The 26,356-nt window shown below is 42.9% G+C and overlaps 3 protein-coding genes across 4 annotated transcripts in view; 2 read left to right on the forward strand and 1 right to left on the reverse strand.

The window, feature by feature from the left end:
- RPL14 (ribosomal protein L14) overlaps nucleotides 1–26,356 on the forward strand; it is a 247,912-nt gene that overhangs the window by 123,975 nt on the left and 97,581 nt on the right. The gene's annotated exons all lie outside the window — the stretch shown is intronic.
- GGCT (gamma-glutamylcyclotransferase) lies at nucleotides 1,260–17,423 on the reverse strand. 2 transcript variants are annotated; one of them, XM_073333294.1, is made up of 5 exons: nucleotides 17,198–17,423; nucleotides 16,310–16,477; nucleotides 10,339–10,484; nucleotides 6,389–6,524; nucleotides 1,260–3,310 (listed from the first exon to the last, which is right to left on the reverse strand). In XM_073333294.1, exons 1-5 carry the CDS (start codon nucleotides 17,345–17,347, stop codon nucleotides 3,161–3,163), a joined length of 750 nt encoding a protein of 249 aa, XP_073189395.1. In that variant the 5' UTR covers nucleotides 17,348–17,423; the 3' UTR covers nucleotides 1,260–3,160. The 2 variants fall into 2 exon arrangements, with proteins under 2 accessions (XP_073189395.1, XP_073189396.1); XM_073333295.1 differs by lacking the exon at nucleotides 17,198–17,423 and adding an exon at nucleotides 16,710–17,175.
- LOC140907937 (uncharacterized) lies at nucleotides 22,439–24,188 on the forward strand. The gene is made up of 2 exons (XM_073335029.1): nucleotides 22,439–23,079; nucleotides 23,668–24,188. The coding sequence occupies exons 1-2, from the start codon at nucleotides 22,497–22,499 to the stop codon at nucleotides 24,186–24,188; spliced, it is 1,104 nt and encodes a 367-aa protein (XP_073191130.1). The 5' UTR covers nucleotides 22,439–22,496.

Consider the following 26,356-nt stretch of genomic DNA (forward strand, 5'->3'; position numbering starts at 1 on the left):
TTTAGCGCAGGGCCACCAGATACTGTTGTTCCTACGATTATCGACAATGCAGAAGGTGGTAACTTCGCTGCCACTGGTTTGCATTTGCCACATTGAAGAGCTATCACAACTGTTGGGATGATACCACAAAAACAGGACCTTTAGCTATCAGCCTACAAGCTGTCCTGCTCTTCCCGGCCCCCCCCGGCCCCCCCCCCCAAAAAAAACCCATGCCTTTTAAAGACAGGGAACAGACAAAAAAGTTACACAAGCTTGAAGTGTAAAACTTTTACAATAAAGATTTCAAAAAGTATTTTTCATAATATAGCACAGTTTAGGCTAAGTTAAATCAATAAATGACAACACTGGTAGGTCAGTGCATGTTCCTTGAATCAAATATAGTAGAGGTATAACTGCATTTTTGCCCTTGCTTCCATATAAATCTTTGAGCTCTTGTGCCAGTGGCATAACTACTCCTTTTCTACATGATTTGCAACTATATTGTCCCTTGAAAGTTTCCTTTTTCTTCCTCTTGACAATTATTTTGGCCTTAATCTTTAGTAATAAAGGTAATCCTATATGGTGGTACACTGGAAACAATTTAAGTTGTACATTTTTTTAAAATCATTTAATTGGAGCTGCTAAAGCAGGGGTGGGTAAACTACAGCCCCTGGACCGTGTCCAGCCTGTCAGACCTTTGAATCCAGTCCTCAGGCTCCCACTGGGGAGCAGGGTCAGGGGCTTGCTCTCCCCACGTGGCTCCTGGAAGCACCAGCATTTCCCCCCTCCAGCTCATACATGTAGGGGCAGCCAGGGGGTTCTGCACGCTGCCCCTGCCCCAAGCACCGGTTCTGCAGCTCCCATTGGCCAGGAACCACAGCTAATGGGAGCTGCAAGGGTGGCACTTGCGGACAGGGCAGCACACAGAGCCTCCTGGCCAGCATCACACCGCTGCATAGGAGCTGGAGGGGGGACATGCCACTGCTTCTGGGAGCTGCTCTAGGTAAGCGCTGCCCAGAGCCTGTACCTGACATCCTCCCATGCCCCAACCCCCTTCCCGGAGCACCCTCCTGCACCCCAAACCTCTCATCCCCAGCTCCACCCCAGAGCCTGAATCCCCCCCTGAACTCCAAGCCCCAATTTTATGAGCAATTCATGGCCCACCATATAATTTCCATACCCAGATGGGGCTCTCAGGCCAAAAAGTTTGCCCACCCCTGTGCTAAAGTAACAATTTTGAAGATGGACATTTCAAATGAAACAATCTTAAGCAAAAATCATTCTTACAGTTATGGAGAATCTTTATTTAAAAAACAGAGTGCACATAGATTAATTTACAGTTGCATTAAAAAACAATGCCCAATATGGCAACTTTCACTTACGCATTCATGCAAACAGCTTTAGCCTACACAAGCTACACTGAGCATTCTTGAATCAAGAGGAATTTTCATTTTCTGTGCACTGTATAGACACAGAAGTAATCTGGCAACTGCAATCTTTTATATTTACTCCAACTTTCAGTGCATACATATTTATATTTTACACACAGAGAACATGGGAATTAGATGGGGCCCAAATGAAATGCATAAACTTTGGAGATGTTCACATGACATGCGGATGTGACGTGCACTGCTATGGCACGTGTCCAATATGGAAGTTTATGAGGGGAAGACAAGGTCAATTATCAGTTCCTGTGTGCATATTGTCAGATGTCATAATCAATCACATAGTAACTTTGAAGATAACTCATATCCCCTTTATATCAAGGACAAATCCTTTGCATACAGATCTTAAATACAAAAGAAAAAATATTCAGTTGTTGTGTTTCCCAAAGTTGTTCAATTGCCCCCTCTCCCCAGAAGTAATCATTCAATTTAATCTGAAAGCATCACAAGGTTAGGAACTTGTGCAAGACTTACAATATTCTGATTCCAGCTAAGCTGCAGCTACAATTCAGAGAGACTTCAGTGTTTCTTTATTGGGACCTGATCCAAACCCAGTGAGGTGAATGAAAAGATTCCTATGGGCTTTCATCAAGCCTTAGGTCTGCTTCCTGCAGAAGTCAGGAAGTTCAAGGCATTCAATGATTTAAAGAAAAAAATTAAGTAGTTAGCCAACTCTTTAGAATTTTAAAAAAAATCCATTCAGGAGAGTTATTTTATCTGACTTGGTTCATCCACTCCTAGCAATACCACAAAATAGTACACCATTACAGGTAGGATGCTGTCCTTCACTGGTAACTTCCTTAAGGGCATGTGTTGGAAAATATTTGTGTTTTAAATTCCTTTCTTTTCTTGGTTAAACTGGCTTTTAAGTGACCAGTATCCAGTGGCATGACATATTGGTATACAGGGGGTGATTGCACAGCTAAAAGGTAAAGAGTAGCCAATGATTAACTTTTAAAATCAAATGGATACACCTCCTGGACAAAGAAAAAAAAATCTTGCTCTACAGAACATAGGTGCTGGAACTAGTGGTGCAAGGGGTGCTTCCGCATGCCTCAGCTTGAAGAGGTTTCCATTATATACAGGGTTTACAGTTTGGTTCAATGGCTCTCAGCTCCCCTGCTACAGAAGTTAGATATGTAAAAATCCAAATTGGTATCAGCTTAATTCCCAGCTTTGCATCCCAATGAACCTTATGTACATTTGGAAAAAAAAAGTTTTTTTAAACCTGCTTGGAGAACTGTAGCTTGATCCTGCAACTCTTAATCCTAGAACACAGTAGCATGTGCACATGACTATCAAGCTGGCTTTTCTCTTTAGTTCTTTCTGCTTTTAGATGCATTAAAGAACTATATGAACTTTGCCAGCACTGTATGAGAACTACAGAAAGTTAAGTTTAACTTTGCAAAGGTTTACACATGCTTAACTTTAGATGTGATGCATATATTTAACCATATACATAGGTCTTTGCAAGAACAGGACTTTAAATTGCATATTCAATCCAATACCTTACTGAACTACACAAATGTGTCAAGTTTGCCCTTCTTTATCAAAGAAGGAAATTATTGCTAATCAGTATAACGAGAAGACAGATGCCTAAATCAAAATGAAAAATTCGTATATTCCAAGACAAGAAAGGACCACTGTGATAATCTAATCTGACCTCCTGTATAACACAGGCCATAGAATTAAATCAGGCAAGGAAATGGAACTGGAAATATTTTGGGGATACTTTTCTACTGAGTTGTTGTTTCCTTCTCTTTAATAGCAGCTTCAATTTCTTCAAAGACTGATACTGGTCCTGCATAGTTGTTCGTTTCTATAGCTTCTAATTTCTTCTGATAGGCAGTTGGCAAGCCATTCTGTTTTGCACCCATACAGATGACCTACAATTAAAAGAAAAACTTTTATCACTTTACAATGAAAGAGTTAGATCACACAAATCTTTACTTGTGTAAAAATAGTACCATTTAAGGTGATGGGAGAGAGAGAGACACACACACAGACTCTGTGCCTCTCGCTCACTATTGTAGCATGCGTGGAAGGGCAGGGCTTCAGAGTGTTTCTGAGGAGGTAGATGTGGGACAGGCTCCGTCCCCTCAAGCAGAGCAGAATGTAGCAGCCTGCCTGCCTAGTGAATTCCCCCAGGGATATAAAACAGGTGTAAAAGTTTTAAGAGACTCCTTTACATAGCCAGAGTGGTGTAAAGGACAGTATGGCCTTTATAAATGCTTAAGTTCCTTTAGTGATTAAAATTGGTCTAACTTTTTGGACTGAAAAAATTTCTTATCAAAATGTGTTCCATGAATTGTTTTCTACTTCCTTTTCTGGAAATGGTCAGTAGCCAATATAAATTGAGAGTTTGATTCCCCAGTCCTCACTTGCTCCTTAGTTACCTATGATGTAACACTGAGCATATGGCTGCACATATTTGTTGACTAATAACTAGAAATAAAGCCAGGTTTCAGAGTAACAGCCTTGTTAGTCTGTATTCGCAAAAAGAAAAGGAGTACTTGTGGCACCTTAGAGACTAACCAATTTATTTAAGCATAGCTGTAGCTCACGAAAGCTTATGCTCAAATAAATTGGTTAGTCTCTAAGGTGCCACAAGTACTCCTTTTCTTTTTTAAAAATAAAGCGTGAAACCTAGCTACATTACTATTAGGCAAGGCTGTTTGGGGATTTCCTCCAATGCTTCCCACTCCCATTTTCCATCCATTGTAAATTACCAAAATAATTGAAACCAGAGTGATTATACTGCATTATTTTGACAAATAAAATATGCAGAATTTTAAAATATTGTGCACAAAAATTTTAATTTTTTGGTGCAAAATTCCCCCAGGAGTAAATTAATTTCCACCTTCAAGTTATAGGATTTCAGTCTTCAACCAGCCTTAGCATAAGTTCTTCTAAGTGAGAAATAATTAGAACGCTTGAGTTTTTAAAAAAAATCCTGAGATGATGCACCAACAGCTGCTGGGTCTTTCTAATTTGAATGGACGGTGGTGAATGTGACTAAGAACTACAGTAGCAAAGAAGCCATTTAGATGTGGCATAAGTGAAGACAGTTTCTCTACTGTTTATTTTACTGAAGTTTTCCTTCCCCCACATAAGATAAATGAAAGTGTGTTGTATAAGCCAAAACTATTTGCGGGAAGTGAAAACAAAAATACAGGAAATTACTGGGGTGGAAGTTACAAAAATAAAAACCCCTTATCCCAGGTACCACACACATGTACACCCAGCACATTTAGTCACTGACACAGCCATATGACATGAACAGCCCTACTCGTCCTCTTAAATATAATCCTTTTATATAGGAGAAAAAGGTAGAACCATAAAAAAACCTAAGGAATTAGACCGAGAGAACACTTCCCTTACAGAAGGCAGCGTCACAGTTGATGTGACTACAACGAAGAGTCAAATTTGGTTTGAACCCCGGACAATACAATTGTTTTGAGAGAGGGGAGCCAATGAGATATAATTACCAATATAAACAGATATATATGCATGTTTTAAAAGCTCAGGCAGCAAGATACTATTGTGATGACAATGACTAGGTTAACAAGCATACGGCAGAGAATTTAAATACACAAGCCAGGAAGTTACAATTCCCGTAACTGTTTCAGTTTTGTCACAAAAATACATGACTAACTGTACATATGTAGTACTATATTATATTACACTGTGGACAGTTAGATGACTGCCTTGTAAAGTTTTACTTGTAAGGGACAATTTTGTTTGACAAATAAAAGATCAGTTTTTCCATTATCTTGGTATACATGCAGTATGGCAAGGAGAGCCCCAGACTATATATAAATTATCAACCTTGATGTTTGTATTAGCATAGTTGTATTTCTTCAAATAGCCCAAAAGATCCATCTGGGAGAAAAATAAGGGGGAGCGATGGCTGGCCAGCACAATAGCGGTGCGTGGGTTAGCGTTCTTTAACAAAAAACAGATTCTGATCCTGCAAGCTGATCCATATGGATGGACCCCTGGGTCAAAAGGAGTGACATATGCATAGGGGTTAAAGAATCAAGCCCAGTTAGTTATTTTCAGTAGAAAGTCACTATGGTAACTTGTTGATTTTATCTGTAATCCTGATTAGCTAAACGTTTCTAGACATGTAGCCACACCATCTCTGGATAGGGCCTCAGACCTCACCAGCTAAGCAAGTCAGGACTGCTCAGTGCTTAGGCACACCTCCAAAAAGCCTCAGTGCGCTGCAGAGTGGTGTTGGTGACTGCGCACATGGAACTTTTTCTTCCAAATCCGTACTAAAGCAGGGGGGACAGATCAGTGTACAGGTCACGCTCCCGGCCCAAACCAGGGAAGCGAATGATCCAACCAGCAGTCCAAATTCAGTGATGAATCCTGGTCACGTGCCACTTGAGGCATGCTGTGCATATGCTAAGGAGTACTAGACCAATGCCCCAGAACAGTGTTACAGGGCCTGTGATGTTGGAGGGGTCAAGCCAAGAGACTAACTTCCTGTAGTCATTAAAGATTCTATGGCACTTTCTACAAGAGCGGAGATACTAATATCTATGTCCTTGCCAGATTCCAGGTCAGGACGCTAAGTTCTGTCCAGTGAAATTCCCTTTGTGGCTTCAGTTGAGTACAGTGATCTTTTCTGTCCCAAACTATGTTGTAAAGTTGCTGAGTGCTTTTGAGCAACTGACACCACCTCCCAGGTGGCTGCAAATGAGTTGAGGATGAAGCAATTCATGGGCGAGAGCACATGCTTTATGTACAATAGGCCAGATTTACCTTTGGTTTAGTTTCACTGAAGTCAGCAGACTAACACTAGGGATGTATTGGTTTGATACATTTGGAAAGAACTGAAATGCTGTTTTAAGGGACTATGCTATGTAGCAAATCCTGTTGTAAGAGACTATTTTAAGTGGCAAGTAGTAATACAATATCCACTTCAGTTCATGCTCTTTTTAGATGATGCCTACCTTTTTATACTGTGGTGATGGGAGATCACAAACACAATCATTCATCTGATAACTTCGACAGGTCAGTACTTTTCCCTCTTGCGTTGGAAGGTTAACTTCTATTGGAATGTAAATACCATCTTCAACTCCTTCTTGCCTGTAAAGAATCAAAACATTTCTTTTCATTCTGAACCACCAATACAGGGGAGAAAACTAACATGTATTTGAATAGGTGAGTTTTAGCATGTTAAATGCAAGGTGGCTTTTCAGCTGTAGTACTGAGTAATATTAATGTATTCCAATAATTTTGATCAGTACTTGTATCTCGGAGTACTGAAATAAAAAAGTGAATACCACAATTGGCTTATTTTTTAGATCCAGAACAAATAGTGTAACAGCAAATCTATCCCTGTAACCATGCAAGTTAACAGTAACATTACTTTCTACACCTCCTGTGAATCAGTTAATGTTTGTTATATAAATAAAATTTGATAATCCACAATATGCACACAATGAAATTATCAGAATTAAAGACAATGCCAGGATCAGTCACTTCCACTTTGATAATGAAACAATTGAAAAATTTTACCTTGCCCCTTTAATTATTTTTAAAAGAGAGATCATTCTAAAGTGAGGAAACTCCTAAAGTTCTCGGGCAAAGCACATCCTTGTGAACAACCCAGCACTGCCAATAACATGCCCAGACCTCATAATTTGTATGTAGAACTTGCACAATAGTAATGAGCTACAAGATTATATCTAGACCTGCCATAACTAGTTTCTTTCAAAAGAAAGATTTGCCCAAGGGCGAGGGGAGGACAGCGGATTAAAAAAAAAAAGTGCTAAAGAGTTAAAATTAGCTTCTAATACAAATCTAAATAAATTGGCTACAGTAATGGGTGAATTTAGTTGAAGTGTCATGAGATCAGGGACAGAATTTAGATAAGATAGTTAACTGCTTAGCTGAACATGACAGGTAAAAATGTGACCAATTAGAATACCCTGTCTAAGTTTTAACAGTATTGATCACAATGGTATCCAAGTACCTGACAAATTATATTTTCAAATGAAAACATTAATCACTTTTACAAGTGATTTAACATACTAGCAGAGTATGGCCCCAGCTGGCTCACTGCAGGCAGACCCATATGCCTGCATGAAACTAACAGCATGATTGCAGTCTACAAACAAACAGAATGTAAACTTTAGAAACAGATTTCTGGGTCATCGCAGGGGGAAAAAGATGAAAGGCCAATAGTGTCTTTTGCTGGGATTTAAAAGAAAAAGTGTCAAGTCAAACAAACTTTATGAAATGTAAATTTTAGGCTAAGACAAAACCTCCAAAAACTTACAATCAAGAGAAGTGCCTCCAAGAAGTTTAATACCAAGGAAAGCAAAGACACAAAGATCCCTCTCCTTTGTTTGCAATCCAAGCATTGTATGATTTAGTTCCTCATTTACTAGCTAAAAGTGAAATTGACTACACATTATCCAAAAACAGAAGTAACAAAGACTACTTTCATTGTCCATGCTGAGAAAAAGTGCAAAAAGTGAACACACACAGTAAAAAGCAAAACTGGATTTTTCAGGTTTAATAATCCAACATAACATAAGGAAAATTAATCTATTTGAGCTATAACTATGTCCCAATCCTGCAGACACTTACAAATGTGTGCAACTACAAAGTGCAAACAGTCCCACTGATTTCAGCAGGACTATTTGATGTCTGTGCTTAACTCTACACATTTAAGGCCTTGTCTACACTAGCACATTTGTCAGCAAAACTTTTGTCGATCTGGGGTGTGGAAAAAAAACAACACACCCCTGATCAACATACGTTTCACCGACAAAAGTGCTGGTGTGGACAGTGCTATGTCGGCAGGAGAGCCTCTCCTTCCAACATTGCTAACGCTGCTCCTTGGGGGTGGTTTAATTATGCTGGCAGGAGAGCTCTCTCCTGTCAGCAAAGAGCAGCTACACAGGAGACCTTACAACAGCACAGCTGTAGAGGTACAGCTGTGCCGCTGTAAGGTCCATAGTGTAGACATAATGTAAGCCTTTGCAGGATCGGGACCATAGTCCTTAAACGCTGCCATGTTATCAGAACAAAAGCGAACATAAGCATTTTAACAGGTAGAAATCCTAGTAATTATTTCTAGAGGGCAAGGAGTGCAGAAAGGGAAAAAGTTTACATTAACACACAAAAAGCAAATTTTTAACATCTGATAAAAATAGTTTCCTATCACTTTTCACTTCATGGTTACTCCATCATAATTATACCAGATCACTAGGAAGATGGGGTAGATCAAACCTGAATATCGAGTGAAAAGACTAGCACTAGATTTTTTTTTAAATCATGTTTTCTTTATAGGTCATAAAGAAGCAAAGAGGACAAATCCAGTTTCTTTCCTTTCGAAGATCACCTTTAGGACCTATTCGTGAACTGTTGGGGGAGCAAGCCAGCAATGCTAATGCCCATCCTGTAACTTTTCTGTTGAGTCAGAACAGTTGAGTCTCCAGGGCTGCCAATCAGGTACCTTTCACTAGCATTAAAAGTGATTTAAAACTCCACAGTACAAATTACAATTATTTACCAATCAACCTATTCTTTCCTGACAGTGCTGGTAAGGCAGTATCTTCCCTCACAGACAGAAATAGCTATGGGATCTTTAGCTCTGTGAGATATTTTAGGTTTCAGGAACGCATGGCAAGTTAAGATGTTGTAGAAAAGAGACAGGATCTATAGTATGATCACTAGTGGGAGCAGTAAGGTGCAGAGAATTGGGTAGGAGAAAGAGTGAGGACTTCTCCCCAGTGAGAAGTACACAAGGTAATTTACTGCTCAGATTTAATCTAATTCCAATGTCTCCAAACTAAACTTTGTAACATGAATTTTATTCTTCATATCCTGAAAGCATTCACAATGGGCCTGATCCTGTGAGGTGCTGAAGTCAATGGCGGCTGAGAGCACTCAGCCCCGTGCAGATTCAGACTCACACACCATTAACGTGCAAATTGAAATTTCAGTTTTATAGACTAGGCCACTAAGAGCTGTAATAAAACAAGAAGTACAGAACTCTGGCCAAAGTTTCCAAACAGTGTCTAAAGTTAGGCTCCTAAATCCTTATTAAGGTATCTGCAAATGAGAGGGATGATTTTCTGAGGTTCTTAGCCATGTACTACCTCAATGCTCTCCAGCATGCAGGCAGGCAGGCAAGCAATTTGATAGGTGACAGAGCTATCTAAGTTGTCACTGAACAGGGGAAGGACAGGTTTGCGCTGGGAGGGACAACTGAATCGTCACAGTTCCCATGCTCCTCATTTAACTGCCACAAGAGATTCCTATTCTACTCCCTAGTTACTTTATAGTTGTGACTAACTTCAAAGTGAACATTTTGAAATCTGTTGCAAACTTAGAAAATTACTGTATTAGTGGCTTTTCCAAGAGCTCCCTTTGCTAGCATGGGAGAGCTAGTTCTCTACTACACAGCCCAGTTCATCTTCCTCCTGCTGGAGCCCAAGATGAAGTCCCAATATGGTGCTCATATCAGTCTACTGACATAGAAATCACAATGTCAAACTCAGTATCATCTCCTCTCCACTGCAGAACAAAACAGATATTGGGCTGCAAAGGCAGAAAACCTTGCTCAAAGAGCTTTGATAATTAGCAAATATGGAAAGAGATTACAACAATTTTTTAGTGACTGACATGAATTTTAAGTTCAATCCAACAGTTCAGAATCCTCTCCTCATATCAAAGCCCTTCTTTAAAGTTTTTTTGCTTCTCAAGTTTAAGCAATGTTAAGTTTATCAGCTTCCAAAGCATTAGAGATAATTTTGGAGTTAAATTTGTGTTTTAGAATCCAATGTTCTCCCTGATCCAACACAAACCCACCACATTGATTACTGAAAAATAACCATTGCATTTGGCTTGCTTTCTAAGGTGACACAAGACATTAGAATGCACCTACTTATCCAGCGAATTTAAATCGCTAGTGTTCATTTTCCACACTACTCCCCACACTTCATCTCCAGGGCTTCGAACAATGGTAGCTGTACTTCCATGCCAGTAAGAACTTGGTTTGCCTTGATGATTGCCGAAAACGAGTTTAAAATCCTGCAAATTAAATCAATACAAATGATCAATTTCCACTTAAACTCAGTGATATGGGTTTTCTTCACAAATTATGAGCTTAAGCAAAGTCTACAAGAAGAGCCAGCAGAGTTACTTTTCCTTCATTAAGGATGTGATCCAGCTCTGACTGGGATCAACTGGATACTTTCTGCAGACTTCAGTGGGAGTTTCATCAGGCCCCAAGAAAAAAAAAATGGGTTTGGGGAAGGAAGAAAGGGATGGTAGGTTCATTATTAGTGATGATGGAGCTGCACTGTGAAATTTGAGCCCAGATCTGGGTATCTCTCTATTTTTTAGGCCAAACAACTAACAAGAGTTACTAGCAAATGGGACTGGCAGAGAAAGAGCCACAACCTCATCTCAATATAATAGATACATTCTACATTAAATACAATACAGTAATGTTAAAGGGATGTCAGTGACTCTCTGAAGTTAAATCCTGTTTCTGTAATGGTTTTCTGCTGCCCATCAAAGGTTTAGAAGGGTTTTTTGGGTGAGCCTGAGAGCCACAGCACCAAACCTGTTAGGGCCCAGTACTCCTCTTTGTTCCCTTCCTCTCCATGTACATGCCTGTCACCTGCTTATTCCTTCTCAGCTTTTGGTGCTGCTGTTACTTGTGAACACCCTCTTGAAGGGCGTAAGGAAGAGCATGCATCTGAGCTGCCCCAGCATGTGAGAAGTCATGATGCTAGCATATGAGAAAAGAAAGGAACTGAAACTGACCACCAAAAGTGAGTAGGCAGAAAGTGCTATCAAATGCACAAAGTAAACTGAAAAAAGTTTCTAATTCTTCAGTTAGAATATTCTTGGGTGTTACCTGTAAGAACAATAGGTGAGAGACTTTTAAGGGATATTTTCATCTGATTTTTTTTTTAAACCCATTGTAGGTGCAAAATTGAGATTCTTTTAGAACTCACATACCTCCTGTTTTCACAAGTAAAACCTAATTTTACTATAGAGCAGGGGTCTCAAAGTCCTGGCCCACGGGCCGTCTGTTGCTGGAGAACCTCCCCACTGTAGCCCGCAGAGGAGACACATGCAGCCACGCTGCCGGCAATGTCTGCTGCAGGCACTGCCCTTCGCAGCTCCTATTGGCTGGGGGAGAGGGACAGAGAGACCATCACTAGTCTCCGGGCAGAGTCAGCCACGGAGGCAGCATCACTAGTTGCCAGGCAGAGTCAGCCATGGAGGCAGTGTCACTTTTTTCCCCACAGTGAATATAAACAAGTCAAAATACCGAACGGAACTATTTGATGCACACCTTGCTGCAATCCTGAAGGTTTCAAATGCTCAATCACTAAGGCCAAACATCAACAAACTGACAGAACTGAAGTGTTGCCAGGTGTCTGGCAAACACTAAAAACTCTCTAGCAGGTGAGGAATTGTATAAACTTGTAGGACAGTTTTATTATTTCTAAGAAATTCGAAATAAAAAATACAATATAAACGTTTTCTTTCTGAACACCATCTTCAGTGACATTATTGGCCCGCTGGGAGGATTTGAGGACTGGCACTGGCCCTAAGGTAAACGGAGTTTGAGACCCCTGCTATAAAGTTTCCTGTAAAATAAAATACAGGAAAAACTTTTCCTTCTATTTTTTTCAGTTTTACTTTGGGCATCAGACAGCACTCAGCACATCATGGAAATGGTGAGTGACTAATCAGTTGTCAGCCAGTCTCCAGTTTGTGTGGGCCTTTCATCCAGCAGCAGTGTAGAGAGACGTTCTAAAGAAAAGTAAGAAAACTAATGGTACCAACACCAGTGACTAGGTCACTCAAGAACAAGCAAAGTTCTTTAAACTACTTTTAAGCTGCGACCCCCTCCTTTATTTAAAGTGACTATATTTCAAATTGATGTCCCTTTAAAGTGTTTTTAGTTGTTAAGGTTTTTAATTTCTGAAGTGAGCTACCGCTCACAGATCTGCTCAAATATGTTTTTCAATCTTTAAAAATATTTCTGAAATTTGAAGGGCTTAAAAAAAATAAATTCACACTTTGGAGGTTCTTGTCTGATCTTCAATAAGCCATGAGGATGCAACAGGTGGTTTTACAAAATATGCCCCATATATAAGAGGGTGCAACTAAACCCTCCAAAAGGCAATTTTTCTCAAAATGCTCTCTAAAACAGAAATATACCTACGTGAATGCTAATCCTCAGCCATTCCATGAGTTGCTACAAAGTGATTTCAGAGTGTAAGGGTCACCAGATTCTTGTATATCACTCAAGACTCCAGGCTAGATCCTGCAAACTCTCAAGCATGAGTAATTGTATGCACGCCAGTAATCCCACTGAAGTCACAGGCATAAAGTTACAGACATGGGCAAATGTTTGCAGGATTGAGCCCTCCTTCCCTTAAAGAGGTGGTCTTTCTGGTTTTGTACAGAACTGAGCCCATTGATGATACTCTAAGAAAAATTAATTATTTTTCGATCCTTTCTGAAGCTTTTCCTGTTTTGTTCTAAGACCACTTTGGACTTCATTCTGTAAGATGCTCAGCATCTCCTGTGCCTATGGGCGTTAACAGCAATAAAGGCTCTGGGCACGACTTGGGCTCATGCCCTTAATTTTTTTGCCCCTCTCCTAAATGCTGATCCAATTTTAGTTGTTTTTTTGCTTGTGTTCCTTATTTTCTCTTGTCCATTTACCATAACCACTCATTTCCACTCCCTCAGCCCCGCCCCCAAAGTTCAGATTGCTTCACTTTACACACTGATATCTTACTTCTCTCTGTGAAAGCTAACACTCCTAGTCAGCATTCTTAACCTTTTATTCCAAGGCTGGTTTTGTCTCATCAGCCTTACCTGGTTTCACTGTACAGAAATTATCAGAAGTCAACTGTTAATCTGTGTAATGCCTTTTCATTCTGAGATCTCCGTTCTTTTTGAAACACAGTATAACAATCAGAATGGAGCAATGGATCAAAAGCAGCCTGTGTTAGCACACTGCACAGCTCATAGATCTGTTCTAAACAACCAGAAATTGGGAGCCAGATCAGAACAGTTAACTTGCATTGCTACATAACATACTTACTGCATAACCTGAAAGTCAGTAAACAAACTGAAGGTTGCAACTCGGCAAAAAGTCTCACACAACATTCTTTTGTTAGAGATACTGCACTTTGCTACTTTCATCTTCTCCTTCAGGGCCTGATCCTGCCAGGTGCTGAGAAGCCTCTGATGGGCTGAGCATTTTTGACTTATCAGTGATATTTGAAAGTGCTCAGCACTTCAGATGATCAGGCTCTAATTGCCAGAAGACTGGTGGTTGAAGGAGTACACTTATGACCATATATTTGATATTAATCACAGTAGTCTTTGGAACTTTCAGACCCCTCTGATAGAGTTCACCTTTCCCTCCAGTTGGCACTAGACCACCATGCACAAGTCATTCAAATAGATATGTTGATATGAACAAAGGATGCAACTGTTAAGATCTTTTATACTGGAAATCTTTAGATCAGTAGCTTAAATCTGAATGAGCAAGGTAGTTTATTTAACTGTCATGGAGTTTACATTAAATTCTTACACTAAGGTGCTTTAAATAATAAATATTGTGTAAGAAAACTTTATATACTAACATTTGATAGCTGTTCAGCAAATTCAATGAAAATTTAGTAATACATCCCAGCTGCTAGACCATTAAGATTACTGCATCCCAAAATTATGGAAGGCATGGTCACTAAAACCACCTCTACACTTACAAGCTTACAGTGGCACAGCTGTACCACTATAAGAGCGCTCGTGTAGCTGTGTTATGCCGATTGGAGAGAGCTCTCCCACCAACATAATAAAACCAGCTCAACGAGCGGCGGTTGCTCTGTCCACAGAAGAGCATCTCTGGCCGACACAGTGCTGTGCACAAGTGCTTATGTTGCTCACGGGGCTGTTTTTTTCCCACACTCCAGAGCAACAAAAAAGTTATGCCGACACAAGTGTCAGTGTAGACATGGCCTGAGTTTTGGTGATTAACATTAAAGTGATACCTTCAGATTAAGTCAGATATTGTAAACAAATCAATGTCAGTACCAAGATTACTAGTAAAATCTGAGGTCAAAGTAAAAATGATAAAAAATGATAAAAAATACCCGTGTGTCACTATGTTCCGTTTATAATCCACTCACGCTTCCAGTGAAGCCAGCAAAATAACCATGTTTTTGCAAGAAACGTGAAGTTGCAATTCACTGACGAAAAGCTCCCTTTATGCCCAGACAAGACAGCTTAAAAAGCCTTGAACTGTGCTAGGCCTGGCTCTGAAAGAGATACTAAAAACCACCCTATCCCTGGGGAAGGAGAGACTTGCTCCCGTCTATTTATCTGCCAGAAAACTGAGTTGTCACAGTTTCCTTTCAGCCACCAGTTTGTCCAGGACGAAACTGCAGAGTAAGTAATTCCAGCCTCAGTGCAATTTGTGGACATGTGTGTGCCGCATCAATTTGAATGGCAGAACCTTCAAAGAATACCAGACATATTCCAATACTGAGGCATAAGAAAAACGAGAAGTTAGTAACTTGATGGACTAAAGTAAAAATGTCTTGATTATGAGAGCTTATCTAGCTCTTAATGAAAATTTTTGGTCTAATAAGCTCTCTTTTTCAGATGTCTCATTTACATCTTTTGGCACTCTTTATCCTGGCATATGAAGTCCTAACCAGCACTCTTAATTCAGCCAAACTCTTACTGGTTTCAGTGGGAGTTTTCTCTCGGGAAGAAGTGCCTTTATGTAGCAAAATATTTTTCCAAGGAGCTCTTTGAAGTCTTCATTGCATTACACTTTATGCTGTTTGATAGTTTAGAACCTGCTAAATGTACAACTTCAGCACAATTTTCCTCATAGGTTTAACAACATTTGATCTGCTAACACTGGTTGTTTTTAAAAAAATGGATGCAACTCTTAGCCAATCAGGCTTTGTAGAGTTTTAGTCACCTTCCATTATTATTTCTGAAATTCATTCAAAGGGTTAATGCAAAGATCTTCACCAAAACTGATTCCAGTCTGCCCCCTGGAGGATAAACTACATGACCCTGACTCTGGGTCTGATATCGACTGGATGCCCAGTTTTAGATGCATTTAAAAGATGAGAAGTTCATGATAGCCAAGATGACTGGAAAACTTGATTTTGGGGGCAATGGGGTTACATTCCAAACGTCAAATAGATTAGAACTGATAAATAAGCAGCATTATGAAGGGTAAGGGATGATCTCATTAGAACACCGCACATGAAGTCAGGCGATCCAGGTTTTACATTCGGGCTCTGCCATGAGCTTCCTGGGTGACCTTGGGTAAGTCCCTTTAAGGCTTTATGCCTCCGTTTCCTCATCTGTAACCATCGGCATAATAATGTTTCTCTCACTCATACATGTGAGACTTAATTCAGTAATGTTTGCCAAGTGCTTTGAGAGTCTCCAGTGGCCAGTTTAAGTGTAAAGCATTTAAGGCTATGTAGGAGGGGCTCTAAACACCCAGAACTTTTTCAGTTACATGCCGTTTGGTGCCCACAGTGTCCCTGCCAAAAGTATTTTCAATTCAGGTAGCCTGTGAAGCAGTGGGATGAAGGCAGCACCAGCTCTACTCAGGTCATGTTCAGACACAAGCTTAGAGCTTCACAAAGCGTACTTCCATATTCTACAGGCTTAAAAGTAAAATTAAGTGTTAGTGAAATGTAACAAACATTTTCCCTAATGTAGCTGCTATGCCTCCTCCCCAAATTCCTGAAACCATAATTAAAACACAGAATTATATGTGCCAAAGAAATGTAGCCTTAAAGGAAAGGGGAATACAGGGTTCCATCTCTCCCATAGATACAGACCTGCAAGTTGGCTACAGCATAGAAAGTGGCAGATGGGTTTTTTAGCAGGATCCTCTCCCGAAGCAGGTTACTGCCATAAGCAAAATACAGGAAACTGTCCTCCCCACAGGTACCCACTCCCAAACCACCACCAGACCTGGTACACACACAGCTCCTGAGAGTCTCCATCTACCATACAGAGAATAATAAGAAAGCAAGTGTTAAAGGAAATCTCAGCAGCGGTTGCTGATGAACATGACGTATACCCTTCCTCACTCCCCCTGGCCTTGTGGCTTCCGTGGCTCCTTCACCATCTTTCTTGCACCAGCTACACCCCCATTTGCCCTTCCCCTTTGCTCCTGTTCGCTCTCTTGGGGCGGATGGAGGAGTAAAAGCATATTTAGGCTGGAAAAGTCTTAACTCCGCTGTACTCGGCTCCATCGCTGCCTCCGGGAGCGGTGGGGGCGGCCACCCCACTGCTGGGGAGAACAGTCAGGGTCAATGCCGCTGCCAGAAGGCCCACGTGCCCGCTCCGGCTCCAGGGGTCCCCGATCGCCGCCCCAGGGCTAGAGGGGAGCTCCAGCGCCCGCACAGCCGGCAGCCGGTTCCAGCGCGGTGCAGGGCGCCTCCCTGCCCAGGCGGCTTTCACGGCTCCGGCAGGCGACCCACGCCCAGCAGCCACGGTGAGCGGCGCAAGGCCCGTGGCTCCCCACACAGCAGCGCGGCGCTACGCCGGGGCGCTGCAGCCCCAGGGCGGGTACGGAGGAGGAGGAGAGGCCGGGCACTGCAGGGGGACACCCCCTGGCCGGCGCAGGGCCCCGCTGCAGCCGCACACCGGCGTGCCCGTGATGAGCAGCCAGGACGCCCCCGCCTTGACCAGCGCGCCCGGCCCGGGAGTCCCAGCCTCACCTCCCGGCCAGGAGGGCGCTGCGCGGCTGCCGCGCGAGCAGGCACCACGGCTCCCGCCGCAGAGAGAGCGGTCCCGGCCCGCCGGCCAGCAGCCACGTAACAGCGCTCCCCATTGGCCACGTGCCCTGCCGGCGTGCCGCCGCTCCTCATTGGCCGCCGCCTAGGGCGCCCCCGGCGCGACTCCCCTCTCGGGGCGGGGAGGGGGGGACACCCGCTGGCTGGTTGGAGCGGCGCGGAGTGACGTCAAGAGGACGCTCCGCCCCCTGCCGACCTGCTCCCTGTGGGCCGCTGGCCTAGGCCAATGGGCTGTTGGGGGGGGGTGCCAGGTAGAGGGGAGGCGCTGGGGAAAGTGGGACCTGGTGCAAACAGCAAGGGGGTGGCGAGGGGGGGCTGCTGTTACCTCCCTGCTGAGGGCAGGCCCCTGGGCCCCATTGAAATCCAGCAGTGAGCCTTGCCAAGTGATGCACATCTGGAAAAATAATGCCAGGTAGAACAGTGGGGTGTAAATTCACCATCACTGCTCCAGAGAGATCTTGGCATCGCCGTGGTTAGTTCTCCAAAAATTTCAGCTCAATGCGCAGCAGTGGTCAAAAAGGCGAACACTCTTAGGCAGTGTTAGGAAAGGGATGGAAAATAAAGCAGAAAATAACATAGTGCCACCGTAGAAAGCCATGGTGCGCCCACTCTTTGAATACTGTGACCCGTTCTGGTGACCTCATCTCAAAAACAATAACTGGGCAAGGAACAGAGAAGGGCAACACAGATGATAAAGGGCATGGAATGGCTTCCGTACAAGGAGAGACTAAAAAGATAAGGGCTGTTCAGTTTAGAAAAGAGAAGATGGGGGGAACGGCGTAGGGTAGAGGTCTATAAAATTATGAGTGGTGTGGAAAAAGTGAATAGATAAGTGTTATCTACTCTATTCCATAATACAAAACCTAGGGGTCACTTGCTGAAATTAACAGGAAGCAGATTGAATACAAACAAGAGGAACTACTTTTTCACAAACACACAACTAACCTGTGGAACTCATTGCCATGGGATGTTTGGTGGCCAAAAGAATAACTGGGTTAAAAAAAGAACTAGATAAGGTCACTGAGAATAGGTCAATCAACAGTTATTAGCCAAGATGATCAGGGATGTAACCCAATGCCTAGGGCAACTCTAAAGCTCTGACTGCCGTGGATCTCTCCAAAATTGCCCTGTTTTGTACACTTCCCCTGAAGCTCTGGCCACAGTCCGAGACAGGATACAGGGCTAGATGGATCATTGGTCTGACCCAATATAGCCATTATGTTCTTATTGTAAAGGGCAGAGGGTCATGGTAGCACTGGCATAACTGTTACATGGGAACCTGGCAGACAGCATTTCTGCCTGCGATTTTCAGACCATTTTTTGAGAAGTTAAGCTATTTACCAGAAAACCAAAAGACCATATTGTACTCACTGCTATCTCTCTAAGTTAATCACTTTTGCTCATTAAGTGTGGACAAATGATTCACAGCTGGATCTTAGGGGCCCAACCTGGGTTTCAGTGGCAAAAAGTTATTTGGTAGTGTCTTAAATGGGAGAGGGTAATTGAAGTGAAACCTGCTTGGAGGAACGAGATGTCCAGTGGGCAGCTCTGCTTTTGATGACACTGCTTTAGAGCATTTCCAAGGTTTTCAACTTTACAATAAACTTTGGATCAGCCATTTGTTAAGCACAATTAAGCAATCAATTTTTGATGGTCCCCTAGGTGATCCATTAAAGAAAGGTTTCACTTTTGTATAAAGGCACTCTAGGGCATGTTTTATTTAGGTTATTAATACTCTTCTTGAGTGTAAGCAGAAAGCTGACTTAAGGAGCATATTAATGACACATCATAACCTAGTTCATTGTTTGTCAATATTCGATTACTAAGCAAAGCTTTTTATTCATTCAACAGAATAAATTTTTCATAAGATAATACATTAATAGATTTTGTCAGAAGGATACATCTGCTAAGTACCACTGAGGACTATAATATAGATTGCTGACAAGCATATAAAATACATTCCCAAGAGATATTATTAACAAAAAATAGTAACTAATAGAGTTCCATTTCCTATGACTATCTCCTTCCACAAGTAGCTTCATGCAAAATAGCAAGCAGTATACAATGTGGCAAGCTGGATTCAAAATCTGCAGCAAAATCCCTGGATTCTGCAGCACTGTGGTGCAGAAGATAGGAAATTCTTCGACAGTTTCACTAAAACCTATATTTTAATTGAGATGCATGAGATTTGAAAATGAAAAATACATGCAGTACAGGAGCCTCTATATTATTTATTTTTCTATTAATTTCAGTGTATTTTATGCTATCCTCACAGTTTCACTTTTCAACATGCCACAGATGGTGGTATTGTCAGTGTATTTTAGAAATTGTCTAACAGTTGAGTATTTGGGTTACTAGTACCTAGGAAGCTATGGTATACGTTTGGGATTGTGGGATAAGCACACATGCTGGATGTTTTTACTAAAACCATCAGTAGTTTACTAAGATATATTGATATTTAATTGTAATACCTAGGTTTGAGATTTAACAGCACATTGAGATAAATACAACATTTTATACCTCCAAGTGCCACCCTTGCATTGAGTCTTCAGCGGTGCAGAATCCAGTCTAATATATTCATCCTTTTTATGCTCTTTGTTTACCTTTTGCATTTCTCTCAGCTTCGATGACGACAATCAATGAAGTCAGTATCACTTTTGTTTATAGTCACAATTTCACGTTTAGGTTCCTTTGATACAGTATTTTGGCTTATTGCTTTGTAGAGGAATATTTATTTGTTTAACAACAACTAGTTTTCATTGAAGTTTTCTTCTTATGATCTTTGGATGGAACCTGTGAGTCAATAGGAATTTGGCCATTGCCTTCATTGGGGCCAGGATTTCACCCTTTGAATTTTGGGACAAATAAATTCAGAGGGTATCCTTTTAATTAAAACTGACCTGAGGAATGGTTTGTTTTCACGTTAACCGTGTACATTAAGAGGCCTCTCTTGTAAACTTTATTTAGGACCAATATAAAACAAGATTTTCCCCAGAAAATCCGTATACGTTGGCATATAGAAGAAAGGAAAAGCAATAAATAAATGGGAAATGTCAAAAAGTGTATTTGTATCATTTTAGATATATGCATTAGTTAACTAAGAGAAGAGTTCCAAAGTCAAGATTTAAGCCCAGGGAGTCAGATTTTGATGTTACCAAATGTTAAGGACAGTGTGAAATGAATGAGAGATTTGGAAAACAAGTCCCTGATCCTACAGCTGGATCCTTGCAGGCAATCCCCTTTGCCTGTGTGGAATAGCTGGTAGGATTGGGGCCAATTTTGTGAAAGCTGAAACAGAATATATTTAAAACACTGCTTCCCCCTCAAACTGTAATTATTTAATCAATTGAGGAGTTTACAACTCTGTTTCTATCATGGTGTCCCTTTCGTCTGGTATTATCTATATATGGGGTTAATCAGTTCTCAATGAACTGATGAATTCATCTGTTTTAAAGCCAAGGAACAGTATTCAATAGTCCCCAGAGCATTTTTATATTGCACACAGTAATATGATATTTGCTGGCATTACCTATTCTGGATTTATCATAATACTAATTTAAATGCTACATAAATGAAAGCTTGATTTACAGTATTCATATTAATTTTTAGTTTAAATGAGTTGATCTAACTACATTTCTGAAGTCCATTTCATTCCATGCATGGCCTGTGGCAATTTACAAACAGTGATTTAGCATCTCAAATATTTATGAGTGTGGTAGCAGCAGGGGCTGAATTGGACTGGCTTGCAGGGTGCTGGTGACTGCCATCTTGTGTCCCAAAATCTAAGCTTTCATTTAAAAAAGAAATCTAGTCCCTATGGATGCAAAGAAACCCTTAATCATGTTTATTATATATATTCTTTATATATCATTCAAATGTGTGGTGGATACTCTAAGCCAGTAGGAGGTGAGGGTAACTCACAAGGGATGCTCAGGTTTCAGACTAGCAGCCGTGTTAGTCTGTATTCGCAAAAATAAAAGGAGTACTTGTGGCACCTTAGAGACTAACAAATTTATTTGAGCGATGCTCAGCAGCTCACAGAAAAGGTTAATGGAAACGTGGAATCTGAGTGCAGAGAGCCTGTAATGTACGTAGGTCATTTCAGTGACATGGTAGCTCTGCAGCCTTATGATAGTAATTTACATGTCAACTTTTAAAACTGTTTCATTACTGACCAAAACACATAAAAGAAGAGTGATGCTCATCGTATGAAGAGCGTGACTATCTACTGTGAGAAGGTACTATGAGTAGTATCATTAGGGAATGCAGCTTGGATCATGGATAGATCCAGGGAGCAAAGCACCATTTGTTTTTTGAACTGTCTGACCTGAATTGAACAAAAAATATCTTTGGCCTACATTTAAAAGAAGGAAATATGTCCAAACCACTGCTCAATCACCTGCTGACAGATACCCTTCCATAGGAAGGTGAACACTTCTTACATCCCATGCCAAATGTGAAGTAGAAAACAATTTGGTCCCAACTCCCTTATGTCTGTTTTGTCTATTTAGATTGTGACCTGTTCAGGTCTCTTACCAGCTGTATGTACAAAACCTGGGACAAAGTCTTTTCTGGGGTCTCTAGGTACTACTGTAATACAAATAAATAATAGTATCCCCAAATTTGGGCATTCAATTAACCCAGTGCATTGAGCAACAAATCAACATGGTTAAGTATCTAATCCTATTTCTCATACACCCTGAGACATGCTGGTATCCAGGTTACAGAAAGATTCATTTCTGTGTAGCTGATGTCACATTGACGGTGAATATTTTATCTGATGAAACCATTCTTTGAGTAAGAAATGCAAGAACTAGAGTTAGATTCAGCAGGTACAAACTACATGTTAATTGCCAAGCATTATCTGAGCCCTGGTCTACACTAGGACGTTAGGTCGAATTTAGCAGCGTTAAATCGATGTAAACTTGCACCCGTCCACACAATGAAGCCCTTTATTTCGACTTAAAGGGCTCTTAAAATCGATTCCCTTACTCCACCCCTGACAAGTGGATTAGCGCTTAAATCGACGTTGCTGGCTCGAATTTGGGGTACTGTGGACACAATTGGATGGTATTGGCCTCCGGGAGCTATCCCAGAGTGCTCCATTATGACCGCTCTGGACAGCACTCTCAACTCAGATGCACTGGCCAGGTAGACAGGAAAAGAATCGCAAACTTTTGAATCTCATTTCCTGTTTGGCCAGCGTGGCAAGCTGCAGGTGACCATGCAGAGCTCATCAGCACAGGTGACCATGATGGAGTCCCAGAATCGCAAAAGAGCTCCAGCATGGACCGAACGGGAGGTACGGGATCTGATCGCTGTTTGGGGAGAGGAATCCGTGCTATCAGAACTCCGTTCCAGTTTTCGAAATGCCAAAACCTTTGTGAAAATCTCCCAGGGCATGAAGGACAGAGGCCATAACAGGGACCCGAAGCAGTGCCGCGTGAAACTGAAGGAGCTGAGGCAAGCCTACCAGAAAACCAGAGAGGCGAACAGCCGCTCTGGGTCAGAGCCCCAAACATGCCGCTTCTATGATGAGCTGCATGCCATTTTAGGGGGTTCAGCCACCACTACCCCAGCCGTGTTGTTTGACTCCTTCAATGGAGATGGAGGCAATACGGAAGCAGGTTTTGGGGACGAAGAAGATGATGATGAGGAGGAGGTTGTAGATAGCTCACAGCAAGCAAGCGGAGAAACCGGTTTTCCCGACAGCCAGGAACTGTTTCTCACCCTAGACCTGGAGCCAGTACCCCCCGAACCCACCCAAGGCTGCCTCCTGGACCCAGCAGGCGGAGAAGGGACCTCTGGTGAGTGTACCTTTTAAAATACTATACATGGTTTAAAAGCAAGCATGTGAAAGGATTACTTTGCCCTGGCATTTGCGGTTCTCCTAGATGTAGTCCTAAAGCCTTTGCAAAAGGTTTCTGGGGAGGGCAGCCTTATTGCGTCCTTCATGGTAGGACACTTTACCACTCCAGGCCAGTAACACGTACTCGGGAATCATTGTAGAACAAAGCATTGCAGTGTATGTTTGCTGGCATTCAAACAACATCCGTTCTTTATCTCTCTGTGTTATCCTCAGGAGAGTGAGATATAATTCATGGTCACCTAGTTGAAATAGAGTGCTTTTCGTCAGGGGACACTCAGAGGAGCGCATTCCTGCTGGGCTGTTTGCCTGTGGCTAAACAGAAATGTTCCCCGCTGTTAGCCACAGGGAGGGGGGAAGGTTGAGGGGGTAGTCACGTGGTGGGACGAGGCAAAATGCGACCTTGTAACGAAAGCACATGTGCTATGTATGTAATGTTAACAGCAAGGTTTACCCTGAAAGAGTGTAGCCACTATTTTATAAAATGTGTCTTTTTAAATACCGCTGTCCCTTTTTTTTTCTCCACCAGCTGCATGTGTTTCAATGATCACAGGATCTTCTCCTTCCCAGAGGCTAGTGAAGCTTAGAAAGAAAAAAAAACACACTCGCGATGAAATGTTCTCCGAGCTCATGCTGTCCTCCCACACTGACAGAGCACAGACGAATGCGTGGAGGCAAATAATGTCAGAGTGCAGAAAAGCACAAAATGACCGGGAGGAGAGGTGGCGGGCTGAAGAGAGTAAGTGGCGGGCTGAAGACAGGGCTGAAGCTCAAATGTGGCGGCAGCATGATGAGAGGAGGCAGGATTCAATGCTGAGGCTGCTGCAGGACCAAACCAGTATGCTCCAGTGTATGGTTGAGCTGCAGCAAAGGCAGCTGGAGCACAGACTGCCACTGCTGCCCCTCTGTAACCGACCGCCCTCCTCCCCAAGTTCCATAGCCTCCACACCCAGACGCCCAAGAACGCGGTGGGGGGGCCTCCGGCCAACCAGCCACTCCACCGCAGAGGATTGCCCCAAAAAAAGAAGGCTGTCATTCAATAACTTTTAAAGTTGTAAACTTTTAAAGTGCTGTGCTTAAAGTGCTGTGTGGCATTTTCCTTCCCTCCTCCACCACCCCTCCTGGGCTACCTTGGTAGTCATCCCCCTATTTGTGTGATGAATGAATAAAGAATGCATGAATGTGAAGCAACAATGACTTTATTGCCTCTGCAAGTGGTGATTGAAAGAAGGAGGGGCGGGTGGTTAGCTTACAGGGAAGTAGAGTGAACCAAGGGGCAGGGGGTTTCATCAAGGAGAAACAAACAGAACTTTCACACCGTAGCCTGGCCAGTCATGAAACTGGTTTTCAAAGCTTCTCTGATGCGTACCACGCCCTCCTGTGCTCTTCTAACTGCCCTGGTGTCTGGCTGCGCGTAACCAGCAGCCAGGCGATTTGCCTCAACCTCCCACCCCGCCATAAACGTCTCCCCCTTACTCTCACAGATATTGTGGAGCACACAGCAAGCAGTAATAACAGTGGGAATATTGGTTTCGCTGAGGTCTAAGCGAGTCAGTAAACTGCGCCAGCGCACCTTTAAACGTCCAAATGCACATTCTACCACCATTCTGCACTTGCTCAGCCTGTAGTTGAACAGCTCCTGACTACTGTCCAGGCTGCCTGTGTACGGCTTCATGAGCCATGGCATTAAGGGGTAGGCTGGGTCCCCAAGGATACATATAGGCATTTCAACATCCCCAACAGTTATTTTCTGGTCTGGGAATAAAGTCCCTTCTTGCAGCTTTTGAAACAGACCAGAGTTCCTGAAGATGCGAGCATCATGCACCTTTCCCGGCCATCCCACGTTGATGTTGGTGATACGTCCCTTGTGATCCACCAGAGCTTGCAGCACTATTGAAAAGTACCCCTTGCGGTTTATGTACTCGGCGGCTTGGTGCTCCGGTGCCAAGATAGGGATATGGGTTCCGTCTATAGCCCCACCACAGTTAGGCAATCCCATTGCAGCAAAGCCATCCACTATGACCTGCACATTTCCCAGGGTCACTACCCTTGATAGCAGCAGATCTTTGATTGCATGGGCTACTTGCATCACAGCAGCCCCCACAGTAGATTTGCCCACTCCAAATTGATTCCCAACTGACCGGTAGCTGTCTGGCGTTGCAAGCTTCCACAGGGCTATCACCACTCGCTTCTCAACTGTGAGGGCTGCTCTCATCTTGGTATTCATGCGCTTCAGGGCAGGGGAAAGCAAGTCACAAAGTTCCATGAAAGTGCCCTTATGCATGGGAAAGTTTCGCAGCCACTGGGAATCGTCCCAGACCTGCAACACTATGCGGTCCCACCAGTCTGTGCTTGTTTCCCGAGCCCAGAATCGGCGTTCCACAGCATGAACCTGCCCCATTAGCACCATGATGCATGCATTGGCAGGGCCCATGCTTTCAGAGAAATCTGTGTCCATGTCCTGATCACTCACGTGACCGCGCTGACGTCGCCTCCTCGCCCGGTATCGCTTTGCCAGGTTCTGGTGCTGCATATACTGCTGGATAATGCGTGTGGTGTTTAATGTGCTCCTAATTGCCAAAGTGAGCTGAGCGGCCTCCATGCTTGCCTTGGTATGGCGTCTGCACAGAAAAAAGGCGCGGAACGATTGTCTGCCGTTGCTCTGACGGGGGGAGAGGCGACTGACGACACGGCTTACAGGGTTGGCTTCAGGGAGCTAAAATCAACAAAGGGGGTGCCTGTACATCAAGGAGTATTTCAGGCAGGACTGCACGGAGGGTTCCAATAAGAAATGGTGCACCTAAGTTATCGTTCTTACAATACGACTGCTAGCAATCCTCATCTCTTGCCTGCCTGGCAGAAGATGGTACAGTACGACTGCTAGCAGTCCGTATCGCCTGCCCGCTCACCATAAGGCGGTTCAATAGGACTGACTGCAGGACTAAAGAGAATGACCTGGTCAGGTCACTCCAAATTTAGTCCCTGCGCCCATGTCTGCCGAGGCGCTCCCAGCCGACGTGGCCAGGAGCACCTCGGACACGACGAGGACGACTACCAGTCGTATTGCACCGTCTGCTGCCAGAAGGCAATGGGTTGCTGCTACTGTGCAGCAAAGCCGTACCGCGTCTGCCAGCAGCCAGGAGACATAGGGTGACGGTTACCTGAGCGGGCTCCATGCTTGCCGTGGTATGGCGTCTGCACAGGTAACTCAGGAAAAA

Source organism: Lepidochelys kempii, chromosome 2 (genome assembly GCF_965140265.1).
Source record: "Lepidochelys kempii isolate rLepKem1 chromosome 2, rLepKem1.hap2, whole genome shotgun sequence".
NCBI classification, from domain to species: Eukaryota; Metazoa; Chordata; order Testudines; family Cheloniidae; genus Lepidochelys; species Lepidochelys kempii.

Bases quoted from the DNA above. Each gene is read 5' to 3' on its own strand.
- GGCT (XM_073333294.1), bottom strand. From the start codon at position 17,347: ATGAGGAGCGGCGGCACGCCGGCAGGGCACGTGGCCAATGGGGAGCGC. The intron at 16,478-17,197 runs GTGAGGCTGGGA...TCTGTATGGTAG, and splicing joins AGCGCCCTCCTGGCCGGGAG to ATGGAGACTCTCAGGAGCTG. The intron at 3,311-6,388 runs GTAGGCATCATC...TTTTAATTGTAG, and splicing joins CATCACCACAGTATAAAAAG to GTCATCTGTATGGGTGCAAA.
- LOC140907937 (XM_073335029.1), top strand. From the start codon at position 22,497: ATGCAGAGCTCATCAGCACAGGTGACCATGATGGAGTCCCAGAATCGC. The intron at 23,080-23,667 runs GTGAGTGTACCT...TTTCTCCACCAG, and splicing joins AGGCGGAGAAGGGACCTCTG to CTGCATGTGTTTCAATGATC.